This window comes from Varanus komodoensis, unplaced genomic scaffold, assembly GCF_004798865.1.
Source record: "Varanus komodoensis strain SLA01 unplaced genomic scaffold, ASM479886v1 scaffold114, whole genome shotgun sequence".
In the NCBI taxonomy this organism is placed as follows: Eukaryota; Metazoa; Chordata; class Lepidosauria; order Squamata; family Varanidae; genus Varanus; species Varanus komodoensis.
Window position 1 is genome coordinate 724871 of NW_025335328.1, and position 17736 is coordinate 742606.

Sequence of the window (17736 nt, forward strand, 5' to 3'; positions counted from 1 at the left end):
TGCTGCTTGAGGAACGATTATGGCGGAGGCCGCCTTGTTGAGAAAGGGGGCTACGGGGGCAATCGGAACGTATAAAGCTAGGAATGGCATGGGGGGCGGAGAACAGCTCTGCGCCTCCTCTAGCGCTGCGAGGAGCCGGCACCCTGAAACCGTCGTTTACCCGTTCACCTTTTGCAGCTACACAGAATATCCCCGCAAGCGTGACGCCACGGCCTGCCTCCTCCCACCTCTTTTTCCCTTACTGCCTGCGTTAGATTGTAAGCTCCTTGCGGGCAGCGGCCTCTTGGCTCTTGCCTCGGCAGCCCCGTAAGGCACAATGATTGGCGAGGCCGTGGCGGAAGCGGTGAGCAGGCGTGGCAGATACAGGGCGCCCAGCAGGCCTCCCCAAGCCACGACCGGTGCCACCAGCACAGGGGCTTCGCGCCCGGAAGGCCCCTGCCGGAGACGGTGCCGGCCCAGCGCCAGAAATCTGGAGCCGGGGGCCAGCAGCAGAGAGGCGGGCATGAGGGGGCTGCCCTGAGGCGCGGCACCGACCTCCCCCCTTCCCTGCCCGAGCCACCCTGCAGCCTCGCCTTGCCCTTTCCCGTTGGGGGGGGCAGAAGTTCAGGCGGGGGAGGCGGCGGCTTGGTCTCTGCCCTGAACCGCAGGAAAGGGGGGGCTGCTCCCCGCTTCCTTGGAAGGAATTCTGGGCGGATCCCTCAGGCCCAGACCAAGCCGCCCCACTGCCACACCAGCCCCGGCTGGGCCTGCGAGGCCTCCCAGCCGCTCCTCCGGGCAAAGCCACCCGAGGAGCGACGAGGCCGCCCGCCCGCTGGAGCACCATTCCCAGCTGCCACTCGCACCAGGATGCTGTGCCTGGGCACAGGCCATCCTGGAGGGAAACCAGCAGCCAGCACTGGGCCCCGGAGCTGCCGCGGCCCCGGAGGACGGCGGCCAGTCGCGAGCACGAGGGCAGAGGCCGGCCAGCGTGCCAGGGAGGCTGGGGGGCGCCGGGTCACGGATGGGGAGCCGGCTGGGCCAGAGGACAAAGGAGCGCGGCGGTCAAATCAACGGATTTATCTCAAGAGACTGGTAAAGAGTAATTTTAAGACAAAACAAAGCAACGTATTTACATGATTCCTTAAGTGCAAACGCTCGTCTCTGCAAGGCGCGGCGGGCGGCCAAGGTGCTTCTGTCGCTCGGGGCGGGCGAGGCCCCCTGCCCAGGAGGGCCGGCCGGCTGGCCGGGCCGCTACCGCACGACCAGGCAGGAGACGCAGAGCCGGGAGGGGCCGATGCAGTCGTCGTGGCAGAAGGCGCCGCAGCCCTGGCAGACGATCATGGCCTTCAGCCGGCAGTAGCACTTGGGGGGCAGCTCGGCCAGGCCGCCGCCGCCGCCGTCCGAGAAGGCCTGGCTGTGCAGCGGGTGCTCGTGGCCGCCCGGGCCGGTGGCCTGGCCGGCGGGGATGGTGGTCACCGTCACGGAGAAGGACACCACGTCGCCCATGCGGTCGGGGTCCGCCAGCCCCGTCAGGAGCGCCTCCTGGTGCAGCTCCGGCGAGGCGGAGACGTTGATGGTGCCGCTGTAGCCCGGCCCGCCCAACCGCCGGGGCGGCTGCGCGGGGGAGCGCGGCACGGGCCGGGGGCGGGCCGGCTCCGCTGGAGCGCCGGCAGGGGGGAGATCCGTGCCGCTGCCGGGCCGCGTGTCCCCGCTCGCGGCGGGGGCCGCCTGCTCCACGTCCTGGGCCACGGGGGCGCTGGCGGCGCAGCCCTGCCCCGCGGAGAGCAGAGGGGGGGCCCCCTCCTTCTGGGTTCCTGCCGCCTGCCGCACCGGTGCCGCCGTCCAGCCTCCGCCCCACTCCAGGCCCGGCGCTTCTTCCTGAGCTGCGGGACCGGCTGCCTCGCTTCCAGGGGGGTCCGTCTGGCCCGCGACTCCCCCGCCGCTGCCCCCACCGGCGGCCGGCTCCCGCTCAGCGAGCTGGACGCGTGGCCCCTCTGGGCTCCGGCGGCTCTCCAGGGGCACGGCGAGGCTCCTCCGCAGGCTCTCTGAGCAGCGCCCGTAGGTGGAGACGTTCAGGAGGTAGTGTCCAGACATGGCGGGCCGGGCCGTCCGTCTCCCCACGAAGCCCAGCACGAAGCTCTGCCCGGCCGAGCCGCCCTCAAGCAGGAGGTCCAGGGGTAGGGGGGGCAGGCGGGGCGGGGGGGAGACCGCCCGTGGGGGGCCCTGAGCCGGCGCCCGGTGCAGGAGGGTCTGCAGCAGCTGCTCCTGCGGCTCCCGGCCCGAGCCCGGCTGGGCACCGGGGCTCCACAGCTCCTGCCCCGGGAGGGAGGGGGCGGGGGGAGGGCCGTGGGGCTGCGGCTTGCCCCAGCCCGCCCCCGCTTTCCCAAGTGGGAAGGCAGCGAGGGGGGGCTGGCCCTCCCCCACTTCTCCCGGGGGACTGGGCTGGGGGGCGGCCAGGGCCTCCCGCGTGGGCAGGGGCAGGGCAGGCTTGGCCTCGCCCCGCGCCCCGCGCCGGGGCAGGATCCGCTCCAGGGGCACCGCCTGGCCCTGCAGCAGCTGTGCGACGAGGGGGTTGTTCGCCGGGATGCTGGCGCTGGCCTTGCTGGGCGGGGCGCTCCGGCTTGCCCCGGGGCCGCCCAGGGGGGGCCGGGGCCCGGGGGCTCCCGGCAAAGCGCCGGGGGATGGAGCAGCTCCAGCCACCACACCGCCCTGCAGGGGAGGGGGCGGAGGGGCCCCGGGGGTCACGGCTGAGGCCCGGCACTCTGGGGGCAAGGGGGGGCCCCGGCCTCCAGACGCGCCGGTGCTGGCAGCAGCGGGGGACGCAGGGGTGGCCCGGCCGGCCGTCCTGCGCGCAGCATCGCCGGGGGCTTCCGGGGGCCGGCTGGCCGGGGGCAGGGCGGGGGATGGGGCCCCCCTGCTTGGGCTGGCGGAAGGGCTGGGGCAGCCCGCGATGGCTACGGCGGGCTGGGAGCGGGAGGGGGCCGGAGGCCCCGCCCCAGGGACCCCGCCGGCCGGCCGGGGCTGCGCGGGGGGCGCTGGCTGTAGCTGTGCTCTCGCAGCACCGCCGCAGCCTGCGGGTGGGGCAGCCGCAGCCGCTGCCGAGGAGCCCCCTGCCGGACCGCGGGGCGACGGCCCAGGGGGCTCCGCTCCGCTGCCGGGGCCTGCCCAGCCCGGGGAGGTTCTGTGGGGCTTGCCGGAGGCCGGGCTGCTCCGTTCCGCTGCGCCCGTGCCCCCGCCCCCGGGGCCGGGGCCCGGCACAGACCCTGCGGCGGATGCCGCCGTGGCCCCGGAGGCGGCGGCGGCAGCAATGGCGGCGGCCCGCTGGGCCCTGGCCATCTGTGCCCTGGCCTTGATGTCCGCCAGAGTCCGGGCCCCTGTCCTTCGGGGACCAGTGGTGGCGAGTGGGAGGCCCGGCCGGGGGGGGAGCGGGCTGGCGGAGGGGAGGGCCGGAGCGCCGTGTATCCTGGAGAAGGGGATCTGTGGGGGAGAAGAGGAGCGCCACGGTCACTCGGGTGTCTCTCCCCAGGCCAAGCGCCACCCGGCCCACCCACACGACAGCCAAGCCGCGGCCCATGGGCCACCCGCAAGCAGGCCCCTCTTGCCCGGCGCCAGGTGCTCGTGGGCACACTGCCTTCCCCCTGCAAGCAGCACGGCCTCCCCCCACGAGGCGGGAGGCACCACCAGCCACCCCCCTGCCGGGCTGCCCAGCCCCTGCTCGGAAGCCCCCCAAACCAGGGCCACCCTCTGCCTCGCACTGCTGCGTTCAGCTGTGTGCGGTGTGAAGCACCTCCTTGGGCCCGATCAAGTCTCCCCACAGTCGGCCCCAAGGGCGTACTCCATGGCGCTCCAATATGACAGGAAAGGGAGAGAATGCCCCCGGTGGGTGGGGAAGGAAGCCGGGCAGATGGTGGGTCCAGAACGGGCCCCCCACCGGAGCCCCCTGCCCCTGGCGTGAGCTGTTGTGAGCCGCGCAAAACTGTGCGAGATGCCCAGAGCTGCGGCTATTGGGCGGTATGGAGATGAGATGAGGATGAGGATGGTGCCCATAGAGACCAGTCAGGTAACGTTGCGCACAAAGACGGCACGAGCCACTTACCCTGAGCGGAGGAACCTTTGGCGCAGGCGCAACGAGAAAGGGCTGCAGGGAGCCCGGAAATGGCAGGCTGCAGCAGCCCTTCTCCGCGACGTGGGGGCGCTTCTCTGGGGCGGCCGGCAGCTCCCCCGGAGCCTCGGCCTTCCTCTTGGCGGAGCGGGCGCCTGTCTCCATCTGCTCCACGCCGGCGGCCTCCCGAGCGCCTTCGGGGCCGGCCCCGGCTGGGCTTCGGGGCTTGCCGACGCCGCCTTTCTCCTGAGACTCCGGGCCGGCCGGCCGGGGCGGCTCCGCGTGCGCGGGGTCCTCGGTCCCCCTGGTAGGCCGAAGGGGGCTCCGGCAGCTCTCGCGGGCATCTTCGTGCTTCACCGGCCGGGGGGCTCCGGGCTGCTCCCTCTCCTCTCCTCTGCCACCGACTGGCGGCACCGGGGGCTCCTGGGCCTCTGCCCCCACCGGGGGAGCAGCCTCTTCATTGCCAGGTGCCCCGGAAGAGACTGGTGCGCGTGCCTGCGGGAGAGCCGTGGGGCTCCCAGGCTCCGCTGGACTCGGAGCGGCAAGTGGACACGACGTCAGCTGCTTGGACTCTTCGGGGCTCAGCCCAGAGCTAGAAGCGTGTGAGGAGAAAGGACAGGCACCGGTGAGGCTCGGCCCACTCCCCCAGCGCCGGCAGGCTCCTGCAGGCGGAGCTCGGGGGGGCCCCCTGACCACCTGTGCCACCGGCCCGGCCCGGCCTGGCCCTCAGACTGCCAGAGTGCGGAAGAAGGCGGGGCGGCCTTCGAGCTCACGCGTGCGGGGCTGGGCGAGCAGGATCCACCAGCCTTCCCCAGCCCCCCACGGCTGCGGGCCTCTCTTCAGCCAGCCTCAGCCCCGCGGTCGCAGCACTGGCCAGCGCACAAGCCCTGGTGTCGGGAGCCGTGTGACGCAGGCAGCGCCCTTGGCACCCGAGGGAAAAGGCCGGCCTTCCACGGAGAGGCTGGCGACGGAGCCTGCCTGCTCCGTGGCGCCAGAACGTGGCTGGGACCAGGTGCGTGGCGACAGCAACTGCGAGGACCGGGTGAACGGCCCCATGGGTAGCCAGCCGGGGGGGCGGGTGGCCGGCCTTGCACTGAGGGCACCCTCTCCCCACGGAGTGTGGGGTAGCTGCAGGCTCCCAATCTAGGTGCTGGAAAGACGGTGGGCTTTGGAGGCCGGTACCTCCCTTCCGCCCGCAAGGAGCCTCTGCCGAAAAGCCAGAACGAGGGGGGGGGGGGCTTTGGGAGAGGGCAGGCGGGCAAGCCCTCACCTCTGCCCGTAGTAGCTTTCAAAGAACTGCTCCTTCCACAGCTCCACTTTCTTCTCCTTCTCCTGCTCCTGCCGAAGCCTCAGCTGCATCTCCGGAGTAAACTCCCCTGCCACACGGAGTTCAGGGACGGAGGTCAGCCGGGGGTGGAGGGACCCTTCGCACCTCTGCACCAGCAGCTGTGCCCCTCCGGCTGGCTCAGCCCCCACAGCCACCCTGGTCTGTCTCGTCAGCCCGGCACGGCAGCACCCAGGTCTCCCCACGGAAGGCCACCCGGTCCAGCCCCTGCGTCGCGCCATCCCGCTCGCCCCCCATCTAATGGCAGCCCACTGGCCCTGCAAGGGGGCCAGAGCGGCTGCCCCCCCCCACCCCCATGAGCAGCTTCTCCGCAGGCCACAGAGCATTCCGTGCGCGCCCGGCCTCGGGGCGCACCGTTCTCCAGGTGAGCCGACAAGCAGCACGGGCAGGTGCACGGCCGCTGCACAGGCATTCAGCCCACGGGGGGGCCTGGCGGGCAGTCTGGCCAGTGGGGCATTTCCCTCCCCCTGGAAGGCGTGAATGTCTCCCGACAGCTGGGGTGCACTGGCTCCACTCCCCACAAGCGTCTGCTCCGGTGGGCAGCCTCCCCCGCAGAAGGAGCCCAGCCAGCCCCAGCGAGCCCGCTCACAAGCGGCCCCAGCCCGGTGGCCCGGCCTGGCCCTTCCCGAGCAAGCGGCCTCACCTTCCGACAGCCGCTCCTTCCAGCCTTGGGCAGCAGAGGTGAAGAACTCGTTGTTGAGGGCAGAGCCGCTCAGCTTCATCAGGCCGTCCAGCCCAGTCTGTGGGCAGGGCGGGGGGGGGGGGGCAGGGGGAGGAGGAGAGGATGCAAGGATCACTCTTGGCGCCAGGAAACAGGGAGAGCAAGGGAAGCCCCCCACCCCACCCCAAGCGCTCCCCTGCCTGGGCCGCTCGGTTCCACGACGCTCCGGGAGGAGGCAGGAAGTGCCTCCCGAGTGAGCGTGGGGGCGGCACGCAGGAGCCGGGATGCTGTGAGGGCCACCACATGGAACAAAGCCCTGTCCCGCCCAGGACTCTGCGTGCGCCCACAGACCACGCGACGGCCACGCAGTGGTGGCACACAGGTGCCCGTGGGGAGCCATGGGGCCGGCAAGCCTGCCCGGCCCAGCCTCTGGCGCAGTGGGGCGAAGGGGGAAGCCCGGCCGGAGGGGCCCCGCAGCCTCCGCAGCGCCTGGCCCCCGCCCCGCCCCAGCGCAGGAGGCCCCGAGCGGCCGTCTGGACGAACGTGGAGACGCGGAAGCAGGAGACGTCCCTGCCGCGAGGCAGAGCCGGAGCCGGAGCCCGGCGCGGCCGCTGAACGGGGTCCCCAGCCGGTGCGTGTGACTCGGGGGCTCCGCCGCGGCCTGTGGGCAGCGCCGCTGGCCTGGAGACACACCTGCCGGTCCACCTCGGGGAGCAGCAGCAGCAGCCGGTGCTGGCAGTCCACGGGCAGCGCCGAGAACGTGTGCTTGTTGATCAGAGCCCGCAGGTTGGTGTTCACCAGGATGGAGTCTGGCGTTTCCACGTCTATTTCAGCACACTTCGTCCTCTTCAGCTGTCCTGGACGAGAGACGTGGAGGCGGTCGCAAAGAGGGGCGGCAGCCACGAGCCTCACTCTGGAAGGGCTGCCGTGTTCGGCGCAAGGCCCTTGGGCAGCCCCCACCCCCGTGCTGCGGAGCCCGGCCTGCCAGCGTCGCCCGCCCCCGCAGAGCCACCTCCCGGCGACTTGGCCAAGACAGAGGGCCGGTCCCCGGACGGCCCCTGCCGCTTGCCGGGCAGCTCCGGGATGCAAGGCAGACACGGCAGCATCCGCCCCCAGCGGCCGCGTGCGGCACTCGCAGGATGCGCCGGAGCTCCGCCCACCGAGCTGCCCCCAGGGCTGCCGAAGCGCCCCGCACGGCACCCCAAAGGCGGGCAGCTCCTCGCCCGCGGCCACAGACCCGCCAAGGACAGCCGCATCAGACCACGCCGCGGTAATCAGGAGCCCGAGAAAAGGCGCCGAAACCTCGCTCACCCTCAGGATATCGAGCAGGCCTGCCAGCCCGGCCACCTCGAGGCTTCCCCGCCCAAGCAGAGGCGCGCTTCTAGCCCGTAAAGGCCTCCATGAGCCCGTGTGGCGAAGCGACCAAGAGCGTGGGACTGGGACTCGGGCGAGCCAGGGTCTCGCCCCTGCCCAGCTGTGGGACCGACTGGGCGGACCTTGGGCCAGGCACAGACTCTCAGCCCAGCCTACCTCTCAGGGTTGTTGTTGACAGGATAAGATTGGGAGCAGGAGGAAGGGAATTATGTGAGCTGCTTTGAGTTCTTTGGAATAAACAAGGTGGGTATAACTTTAACAATTAAGTGAATAATAAAAAATGGAGTCGATGGCTTGGAAGCACAACACCTGATGGAGCACCTCTCCCAACGGCGATCTTCCCAAGCAGCGCGACCACGGTCTGGGGCCTGACTCCGACGGCTGCCTCCACTGGAGGCTCAACAGCCGCACGAGGAGCAGGGCCTTCCCGGTGGCAGCCCCTCCCGGGCACCTGCTGGGAACAGGCTCCCCACTGGGGCCGTCTCACACCAACTTTAGCACCTTCTTGGCATCAGGAGAGGATGCCCTCTCTGAGGGAGCACTTACCGCATTTTTCGCTCTATAAGACGCACTTTTTCCCCCCTCAAAAGTAAGGGGAAATGTTTGTGCATCTTATAAAGCGAATGTGTGTGCCCCCGACGCCCGGGACGCTGCCGGCCACCTGCACCACGTGGCACCACCTGGCCGGCACGCGCTCGGCGCACCCTGCTCCACCCCCGCCGGCACAGGTGAGAGCTGTGCCGCTCAGGGGGAGGTGTGTGGAGGAGGAAGAGCCGCGGCCTTTAACCCGCCGGCCCCACAGAGAGACGGACTGCTCACCCACACCGCCCGGGAAGACCTGCCACTGCGCCACCCGGAAGACCACTGCCGGCACGCTGCCGGCCCCATGGGGCACCACCTGGCCGGCACGCGCTCGGCGCGCCCTGCTCCGCCCCCTCCTCTGGTGCAGGTGAGAGCTGTTAATCACAGGTCGGTGTGTGTTTTCAAATGGCAACCCGTCTTTTAACGAAGCCCACGGGGAAGTGATGGGGAATGTGCCTGCGATTATCAGGAAGCTTTCCATAGATCCCTCCTCTAAAAACTAGGTGCGTCTTATGGTCAGGTGCGTCTTATAGAGCGAAAAATACGGTAATTAATTTTAAATCATACTGGGGTATTGTGTCTGCTTCGGGCACCGGGCACCGTTAACAGCGGCAGCAACAGGGCGGCGGCACCAGCGTCCCGCCCGCCCTCACCCGAGCTGGGCAGCAACGCGCGACCTGCACTCACACACGGCCGCTCCCTGGTGCCAAGCGGCCAGCGAGCACGCCCCCGCTGGAGCGCCCCCGCCGTGCGGCTGCTCTGCCCTCTCTCCCCAGGGCAGCGGGGCCACTGCCCCAAGCACCACTCCGGAGCCAAGCCACGCCGTCGGGGCGAGGCGGGCTCCGTGGTACGGCTGGCGGCCCGGATCCGAGCGGGCCTCGCTCCCACCGCAGACGCCGGCTCATCAGGGCCGGGATGCGCTCCGCCAGCGGCCAAGGCGAGCCCGTCCCGTGGCCGCGTGCACGAGCTGCGGCAAAGCGAGCCCGGCCCGCCCCGGCCCGCCCCTCTGCCTCGCCACAGAAAGCGCCCCCGACCCTGTTAAGCAGCTCAGGAATGCCTGCTCACGCTGCACACCTGGGAGCAGGACCCACCACCGACGCCTGGGTATTCCCCGATCCGAGGCCCCCCTTGTCCCGGGAGGCTGCGGCCCACGCAGAGGAGGCACGCCAGCCATGAAGCCGGCGGAGCGAACGCGTGCAAGAGGGACGGTGCTGCTTCCCCTCCGAGATCGAGAGCTCCCTCGCACCCTTCTCAGAAGGACAAGGTGGGCGGCAAGCACTCGGAGGGGCTCCCCTGCTGCACGAAGCGCTGCCACCTCAGGACAGCTGCCCCGCCTCCAGCCCTCGTGCGCAGCTGGCATCCCACCCACCAGTCTCCCGGGCCCCGGAAGCACAGCCAGCGGATGCACACACCCCTCCCGGCTGTCCCAGGGGGGACCCTGCGCTCCGCAGAGTCTCCTCCGCCAGCGCTTCGCCCTGCTGAGCACAGGTGTTCTGGAAAACCGGGCTCACAGCGTCCAAATGTGAGTCCCCGCTGGCCGCAAGGAAAAGAGCCCCAAGCGGACGCCAGCTGTGGCGGGCGGTTCATTTAGCACATCTGCATCTTGCCATTCCTTTTACAAATCCACTCGACGCAGCTTGTCCTTCTGCTCTGCCTCACCCCCACAATCACCGCCCCGCGAGGGAGGCTGGACTGAGCGCCTGAGCCCGGCTGGAGACTGGGGCCCGGGTCGCCCGAAGCCCAGCCCCACGCTTTCAGCCGGACACCGCAGGCCTCGCTCTCCCTGGAAAGCGAAGCCCTGGGCAGCACGGACCCGGCCGGGGGTGTGGGGTGGCGAGCTGTCCTCCGGGCCGGAGTGTGGCCCAAGCAGACGGGGCCTCGGCGGCTTCGCTTCTCGGAGAACGCGCGGCACCGCCCGGGCCAGACCGACACAGCCGAGGGCCACCCACGATCCTCCGGCCCACCTCGCTGGGGGGGTGTGGGCGGCACCGGCCAACCTGCTCGGCCTCCTGGGGCCGGCCCTGAAGGCCCTGCCTGGGAGAAGGGCCCCGGGCCCCACGGCCACCACCCCCTCCCCCTGCCAGCCTCTGCTCCAGCCTTACTTGCGTGGAGCCGCTCAGACCTCTGGAAGGGCTTCTTCCCCAGGACCGGCAACGAGGGCTCTGCCTTGATGGAAGGAGAGGAGCTGGAAGTCGAGTTCTGGGAGCTGCTGGAGTGTCCGTCGGGTGGCTTCCCTTCCCAGGCTGAAAGGGACAAAAGCAGCGCCCCGAATCAGGCAGGGAGCTGGGGCAAGCGCTGCCCCTCAAAGCAGACCGGGGGGCGGTTGGGGAGAGAAAAATCGGCCTGAACGCTCGACTCGGCTCCCCGTCTTCGGCATCTCACTCAGCAGGGCACCTTCGCTCTACCCGGAAGCCTGAGGCCTCTGCACGCCGGAGCCAAGAGGGCAGTTCCCCTGGGCATCAGCCGCAGAGCGCCAGGACACGGGTCCACTGGCTGGACCTCAGGGCCTTCCTCTGTCCTGGCCCCCGCCTCCCTCCGTGTCCTCTGCCAAATCTCTCCTTGCGAGACACTCCTGAATGTGCTCGTTGCCGGGGGGCTGCTGCCGCCCAGGGGAAGGGGCCGCCTGCTTGGAGCACCTTGCTCGCCTTCTGGGGAAACCGGCGCTTGACGCTGGCCTGGCGAGCTGCAGGCCCACCAAGGGGCACCGGCTGGGGGCTGGTACCCATTTTCCAGTGGACACCCCTTCCCAGCCCTGAACGGGCAGGGGGTCATGCGACAGCGGTGGCTGAGGGGCAGCTCCACCCGCCGGCCTCTCTCTCTCTCTCTCTCTCTCTCTCTCTCATTCTCTCTTTCTTTCTTAAACATTTCTATGCCGCCCCATCGCAACAAAGCCTCAGGGCGGCTCACAACACATAAATAAATACAGAAGTAATAAAATAAATAAATACTAAATTATACAATAAATAACACCCCCCCAGTGCATTCTCGGCTAAAAAAAAAAAACCCTAGTTAATAAATAATTAACAGTTAAAATAAGGTTTAAATGAAAAGGTCTTAGCCTGGCGTCGAGAAACAAGTAACGACGGCGCCAGGCAGACCTCTCTGGGGAGCGCATTCCACAGGTGGGGCACCACCGCGGAGAAGGCCCTCCTCCGGGTGCTCGCCCTCCTAATCTCCTTCACGGACGGCTCCCGGAGGAGGGCCCCTGGGCGGGAGGGCATGTACGGGTGCAAGCGCTCCTCTTACCGGGTTTTGCCGGGGCCGAGTGGCCGGCCGACCGCGAGTGGTGCGGCTGCAGGAGGCTGTGGCCGGAGGAGACGGGCACGCTGGCTCGGCACTGCTGCTGCTTCCGCTGCTTCTGCTTCAGGGCCTACGAGGGGAGAACGCGAGGCAGCAGGGCCTTCCGGGGCCGCGGGAGGCTGTGGAAGGCCCTTCCCGGGAAGCCCGCCTGGCCCCGTCCTCTGCAGCTCTTCCATCACGCGAAGGGCCCCCGGGAGGGTGGTGGCCACCCAACCCCAGCCGCCCGCGAGGAGGCGATCGTCTGGACCCATTTCAGTCGGGCCCGGCCTGGTTCTGGCACGGAAGCAGCTCTGGCCGCCCCGTGAGACGGCCTGTGCCAGGAGAGGCAGGGCGGGTGCGGCCCTGTTAGTTCTCCGGGAGTTCTTGGGGGCTCTCGAACTTCGACTCTGCCAGGAGCCAAAGTCTGCTGGGGTGAGGCTGCGGATGTGCTGAGCTGAGCTGGTGCCTGGCACACGGAAGCCCCGATCCAGGCAAGGCCGCGAGGCTGCTGCGGGCAGCCCCTCTGTCCAGGTGGGGGGCCTCCAGCCCCTTCGGGGCAGTCCGCCCAAAGGAGCAGCCTTACTGCTTCGGGGCTCTCCTGGATCCCCCTTTGCACGCGAGGCTCAGGCGGCCTCAGTGGCTCGGAGGGCCTTCGACCAGCTGCGGCTGGTGGCCCAGCAGCACCCGTCTGGATAGCGATAGCCTGGTCTCAGGAATCCGTGCTCTGGTGATCTCCACGTTAGACTGCTGCAAAGCACTCTGCGTGGGGCTGCCCTGGAAGGTTGTCCAGAAGATGCTGTCTGTGCAAAACGTCACAGCCGGCCTGATAACCGGGACCAGAAGGTCCGGGCAAGAAGCGCCACGCTGGCTCACTCGTGCTGGCTGCTCATGTGCTTCCAGGCGCAGTTGCGACCCAGAGAGCCCCGCCTGGCTTTCACACGGCAGCATCAGACGGAGCGCCTCTCCCACCTCGGTCGACCCAGACCCTGCGGCCTGCACCCGGGGCCTTCCTCCAGCTGCCAACTCCAGGGACGGACCAGAAAGAGGAAACAAGAGACGAGCCCCTCGGTGGGGGGCCCCATGTATGGAGTAAGATCCCCACGGAGACCTGCCTCACACCGGCACCGTTTTCTCTTTGGTACCAGGCTAAAACCGCCCTCCGTCCCCTGGCGTTTAATGGCATTTGAAGGGTTGTGTCAGTTGCTGATTAAGTCTAGTTTTATCAGAATTTAGATGCTTAAATTGTGTTTACATTTTTGCATACTGGAATTTTTACCATTTTAAATTTGCATATTTCAATTTTAGATTGTGCTTTCATTGCATCTGTATATGCATTAATTTTTTTATTTTAATTTCTTTGCATTTTTGAGAAATTGTTGAGAACTGCCAGAGAGCTTTGGCTACTGGGTGGCAGAGCAGCAAGAGTTACCGCCGCCCTCACTGCCAGCAGGCTCAAGACGCTGAGGACAGCAGCCCCTGGCGCATGCCCAGCCACGGAGGAAGCAGCTGGCGGCCACGTGGGGGGGCTCTGTGGCTCCCACGAGGGAGGCACTCGGGATTCCGTGGTGCAGCGAGGCAGTGGACACACGGGGGGGTGGGACAGGCAAGCCAGGTGGGGGGGGACTCACAGTCAAACATAAGGACTTCCTCACCGCAGGAACCCCTGGCAGAATTCCTCAGGAAAGGCCACAGGGCCGTTCAAGCCCAAGGAAAACCTCCTGAATCCTCCCCTTTGGAAAGCAGGATCCAGGCACGGTGGAGGCGGCCCTGAGAAAGTCCTCAGCACGGATGAAGGGCAGAAGTCCAGGGGTGGCAAGGAGTGGGCGACCACAGTGGAGCAAGGGCCGGGGGGCTCCGCGGCTGGGGGGGGCCAGGCAGCGCTGGGCCACAGGTCCAAGTCCAGGCCGCGCGAAGGAGCCCCCGGACCAGGCCAGGGGGTTCTGGGGGCCAAGGAGGAAACGGGCTGCCTCGGGGCCTTCAGGGGGCTCTGCAGCAACAGCGGCCGAGGAGGTGGTCTCCCGTCCTCATCAGCTGGCTGAGCTCGCCTGCCATTCACAAGGCTTGGGCCGCACAGGGAATCCGGAGGCGCCTCCCTGCCCCGCCTTCCCCACAGAAGGAGGCAGAGGAGCCGTGGGCAGCGTGATCGGGCTGTTGGTGCCCGCCCTTTGGCCAACCAGGGGGAAGGGGCACTGCCCATCCGGAGAGCTCTGCCTACTGGGCAGCACAGCAGCGCAACGGCCGGGGCCGTTCTGGGGGAGCGCACACACGTCGTCCGGCCGCCCTACGTGGCCCACCCGCGCCTCCCCACGCTTCGGCCGCAGAATGGGGCAGGGCACGCTGCCTGTGCCCGGACGGACGGTGCGCCTCCTCCAGCCGGGGAGCCGCTCACCTGCTTCAGTGCCTTCTTGCTGAGCTTCTGCGACGACGAGATGCCCTTACCCGACGCGATGGAAGGAGACGGGCAGCCTGGCTGTGGGGAGGACACTTGCGAGAGCCTGGGGGATTCTGGAGAGACGAGAGCAGAAGGGTCAGAGCAGCAGCTGAGCAAGCCGGCCGGGAGCCGGTCCAGCCTCGGCCTGAAGGCACGCCAGGCACCGCTGCTCGGCCAGGCGGGAAGCTGCCTCCCCGTCCAATAACCCGGGAGAACCTGCCTTTCTGCAGGAGGCTGGGGGCACGCTTGAAGCAGGCTGCCCGCCCCGAGCGCAAAGGGAGGCCCCGGCCCGCTGCCGGCTCAGATGTCCGCCTCCAAAGCTCCTGCTGAGTGGATTCGCGCTTCCTTAAGGCAACACAGCCCGTGGCACAAACTCGATCAGGTCCCCACAGAGGCAGAGATGGGAAGGGACCTGCTCCAAGGGCTCTGCCCGCTGCCTCCTTTCCCGGAACTGCCTCTATCCTGCCGGTCATTCAGGAGGTTCCATGTGGGTTTTTGAAGGAAAGCGGGAAGCTTCCACCCGTGGCGGGGGGGGTGCTCCCTCCTCCAGCACTTTTTCATCAACAGGGACACGTGTCCTCAGCAGCCTCCCCCAGAATCCCGTGTTCTCCCTTCAGTTCACCTGGTTCCCACAGCAGCGGGGGCAGAAATGAGTTCTCCCACTAACATATCGCTGCTTGCCGTGAAGCCAACAATTCTGTGGTGCCCTGGTCCTGAACGGGTAGTTAAGGGCCGTGAGCTTTCTAAAAAATCTGCTCCTAGCAGAAATAAAACTACAAGAAACTGTTTGTAGAGATGAGGCGACAAATCTGGCGCGCCCACAGCTGCAGCACCGCGTCCCGTTCTGGGCTCCCCATCGTGGGGAGACACTGCCAGGTCGGGGTCGGCCCAGCGCAGGGCACAGGAATGGGAGCCGGGCTGGGAGGGCTGGCCTGGGAGGAGAGTGGAGGGAGCGGGGTCTCTCCAGCTGGAGGAGGGGAGACCCCCAGGGGGCCTGTTAGCAGCTTCTGGGGGTGCGAGGGGGTGTCCTGTGGGGGAGGGCCCTGAGCTGTTCTCCCCTGCAGCGGAGGGCCGGACGCGCTCCAGTGGGGCAAAGCTCGAGGAACCGGGCTGCAGCTTGGATGCCAGGAAGGACTTGCTGGCGGATGGGGCCCCGAGGGTGTGGAGGGTACAAAATCAGGTTGTGGGTTTGCGTATCCGGAGGCCCACAGGTGGCTCTCCTGCACAAAAAGCCCGGGGGAAACTTTTCCAAGTGGTGTGGGGTTTTTCCCCAATACATTTACCTGCAGTCCATAATTTTAGGACTGCTCCCGGCACCACTGGAAACGCAGCCATACTTGTGCGGCTCAGAGGAAGGGCAAAGTCAACCGTTGGCTTGCCTCGCACTCTCATTTCAAAAGGTCACATGAAACTTTCGTGCTCAGGCTTCCAAGACCTTCGGAGCGTACGGAAGGCCACCTGCCAGGCCGCCTCCGAGCCTCCACAGCCTTCCCACCATGAGCAGCCAACACCATCGCCGGCGTTTTCCACCCGGGCAGGTCCTGCGCATGCCAAACCGCTGACCACACAGCACAAGGTGTCCCACCCGCCCGGAGACCCAGGCTGGAACCCCCTTCCAAAGGGAGGTTCGGCATTCGCATCCCTAAGCTGCATCAGCCGCTTTTCTTCAGGCAGAATTGCCAGGGACCTGCTCACGGGAGCAGGTGCGGACACGTCCTTCCACAGGCTCTCCCTGCGCCTGACTAAACCATGACCCTTCTGCCCGTCGGCGCGGAGGGAAGGGGCTGCCAGCACCCCCAACTCGCTCTGTGCTAAGGCCGCGCACACTCTCGAGGGGAAGCATCTCAGGGCGGCAGGGGGTCCTCTGGGCTCGGGGCTTGCCAAGCTCCGTAGACTAACGCCACGACCGCCAGAACTCCTCCATGTGAAATTCCCGACGCACATGGAAGGTACTTCTTGACGAATGTGATCCACCACCAAACAGCAACCTGCTTGTGCGCCTGGCTGTGAGTCACTCCTCGAAGCCAACGCTTCTGGAAGATCAGGCTCTGGAAGTGAGTAAGAGGACCATGTTGCTGCCTCTTTGAAGGGAAGAATGCGCTGCTTCCGCACGCCGCGTTGCCGGGCCACGCAAGGCCAGACGTGAGTGGGAGAACCCGAAATTGCCGGCACCACCTGCCCCCACAGCTGCCCGGCCAGCCATGCTCCAGCACGACTGCCGTGCAATTCCACGCTAGGCAATTCTGAGTAATTCTGCCGAACGCCACCGACCACAGGACTGGGCAGAAATAGCCGCGCGCACCCTGGCCCCCCCCCCAACCATCAACTTTTCCACATTTTGCAGTGTTGCGACCTGACATGGAAATGGACTTAATTGGCCTCGTTACCAGCTGAGGTACGTGAGAAACTCAACGCTGCAAAGGCACAAGCTGCTTGTTATCGGGGCACGTGAGCTCAGAAAACCAAACTGTGCGTGTTGGTTGCAGAATTAGTCACCCAGATGAGTTAATGCTCAGCAGAAACACCGTTTCATGTAAGAAGAACCCTGCTTTGCACCCACTCCAGGAATCTGCCCTGACTGTGGCAAACTAGCCCCTCACAGGTCCCCCAAGCGGGGTAAGAAGATCCCCCTCCTGCCAAAGCAACCGGTCCACACGGGCACGCTGCTTCTGACGACAGACGGATGGAGGCCACATCCAACAGGTGTAGTAGCCAATGGCAGCCGCCGGCACCGCCTCCTCCAGGAATTTATCCAATCTCCTTCCAAAGGGGCCCAAGCGGGTGGCCATCGCCACTTTCCACGACAGGGAACATCACAGGTGAGCTGGGTGCTGCATGAAGAAGTCCTTCCTCTGATCTGCCCTGAATCTCCGCCAAAGCAGCTTCGTGGGATGGCCTCAAGATCTAGCATTGTGCCCACTGTCTCCGCCTGCAGGCGCCATTTTTCAAGGCTAAAACATGGCAGCAGTCGCAATGGCTCCTCAGGGAGGCATCACTCCAGCCCCCTGGTCATTCTAATTCCTCTTCTCTGCACATTTCCCAATGCAAAACTGTCCTGTTCAGGTGCAGTGACCAGAACGGCGCACAATATTCTAGGCGCAGCTGCACCCCGAGCTTCATATAACAGGAGTGCGATCTTAGCAGGTTTATTTTCAATGCTTTTCCTAAATCTGCGCAACATGACGCTTGCCGTTTTCACAGCAGGGGTGCACTGGCTGACCACGGTCACTGAGCTGTGCACTGGCACCCGGATTGTCTACACACAAGTATGGGAAACAAACAGCAGCTCCTGATATAATACAGGAGGGTGACGTCAGCCTGACAGGAGTAACCGAAACTCGGTGGGATGGACTCCCAGGGCTGGGATTCAACAATTGAAGGATGTAACTTGTTCGAGAAGAACAGAAGGAACAGAGAAGGAGGCGGACTCTCACTGGGTGTTAAAGATGCGTGTCTCTGCACAGAAACACAGGAGGACGAGCTTACGGCTCCGCTGAGAGGATCTGGAGGAATATAAACGCAGCAAGGAGTAGAAGGAACATGGGGGTTGCCGTCAAGGATGACCCTTCAGAAAAGCAACTTGCCAGTGTTTCCAGAAGGCACGGTGGGGGAGCTCAACTTCCCTGACAGCCGTTAGAGAGAAATTCTGACAAACAGGGCCCCTGCCAAGAGATTCCTAGCAGGAGCTGCTGATAACTTCCTCTCACAGAAAGCGGAGGAGGGGGCCAGAGGAAGGGCCACCCCGGCCCCCATGCTGCACAGCGGGGAGACCTCGTGGGCGTGGGGGCAGCCACGGGAACTCCGGGGAAAGGGACCGGGCCTCACGGGCGTTCCTGGCTCCAAAGCAGCAGGGGCCCCTTGCGGCCAAGCACACGCCCTGGATTTCACGGGAGCCCGTGAGAACAGTGACGAGTCCCGTGGCACGTGGCTTCCACAAGAGGAGGCGTCCGAGGAGGTGGGGATTTTTAGAAAAGGAAATGCTG

General features: G+C 66.7%; 1 protein-coding gene across 1 annotated transcript in view; it reads right to left on the bottom strand.

Moving 5' to 3' along the window:
* Positions 1 to 1066: 1066 nt before the first annotated feature.
* The window catches only part of ASXL2 (ASXL transcriptional regulator 2), a 28766-nt gene continuing 12096 nt past the window's right edge, over positions 1067 to 17736 (bottom strand). Inside the window, exons 6-13 of the mRNA XM_044421065.1 lie at positions 13712 to 13827; positions 11290 to 11413; positions 10146 to 10286; positions 6781 to 6944; positions 6070 to 6166; positions 5352 to 5457; positions 4076 to 4673; positions 1067 to 3456 (exon numbers count right to left, since the gene is read on the bottom strand). Of these exons, the coding sequence (XP_044277000.1) occupies positions 1231 to 3456; positions 4076 to 4673; positions 5352 to 5457; positions 6070 to 6166; positions 6781 to 6944; positions 10146 to 10286; positions 11290 to 11413; positions 13712 to 13827 (3572 nt within the window). The 3' untranslated portion in view covers positions 1067 to 1230. The remainder of the gene's footprint in view (positions 3457 to 4075; positions 4674 to 5351; positions 5458 to 6069; positions 6167 to 6780; positions 6945 to 10145; positions 10287 to 11289; positions 11414 to 13711; positions 13828 to 17736) is intronic.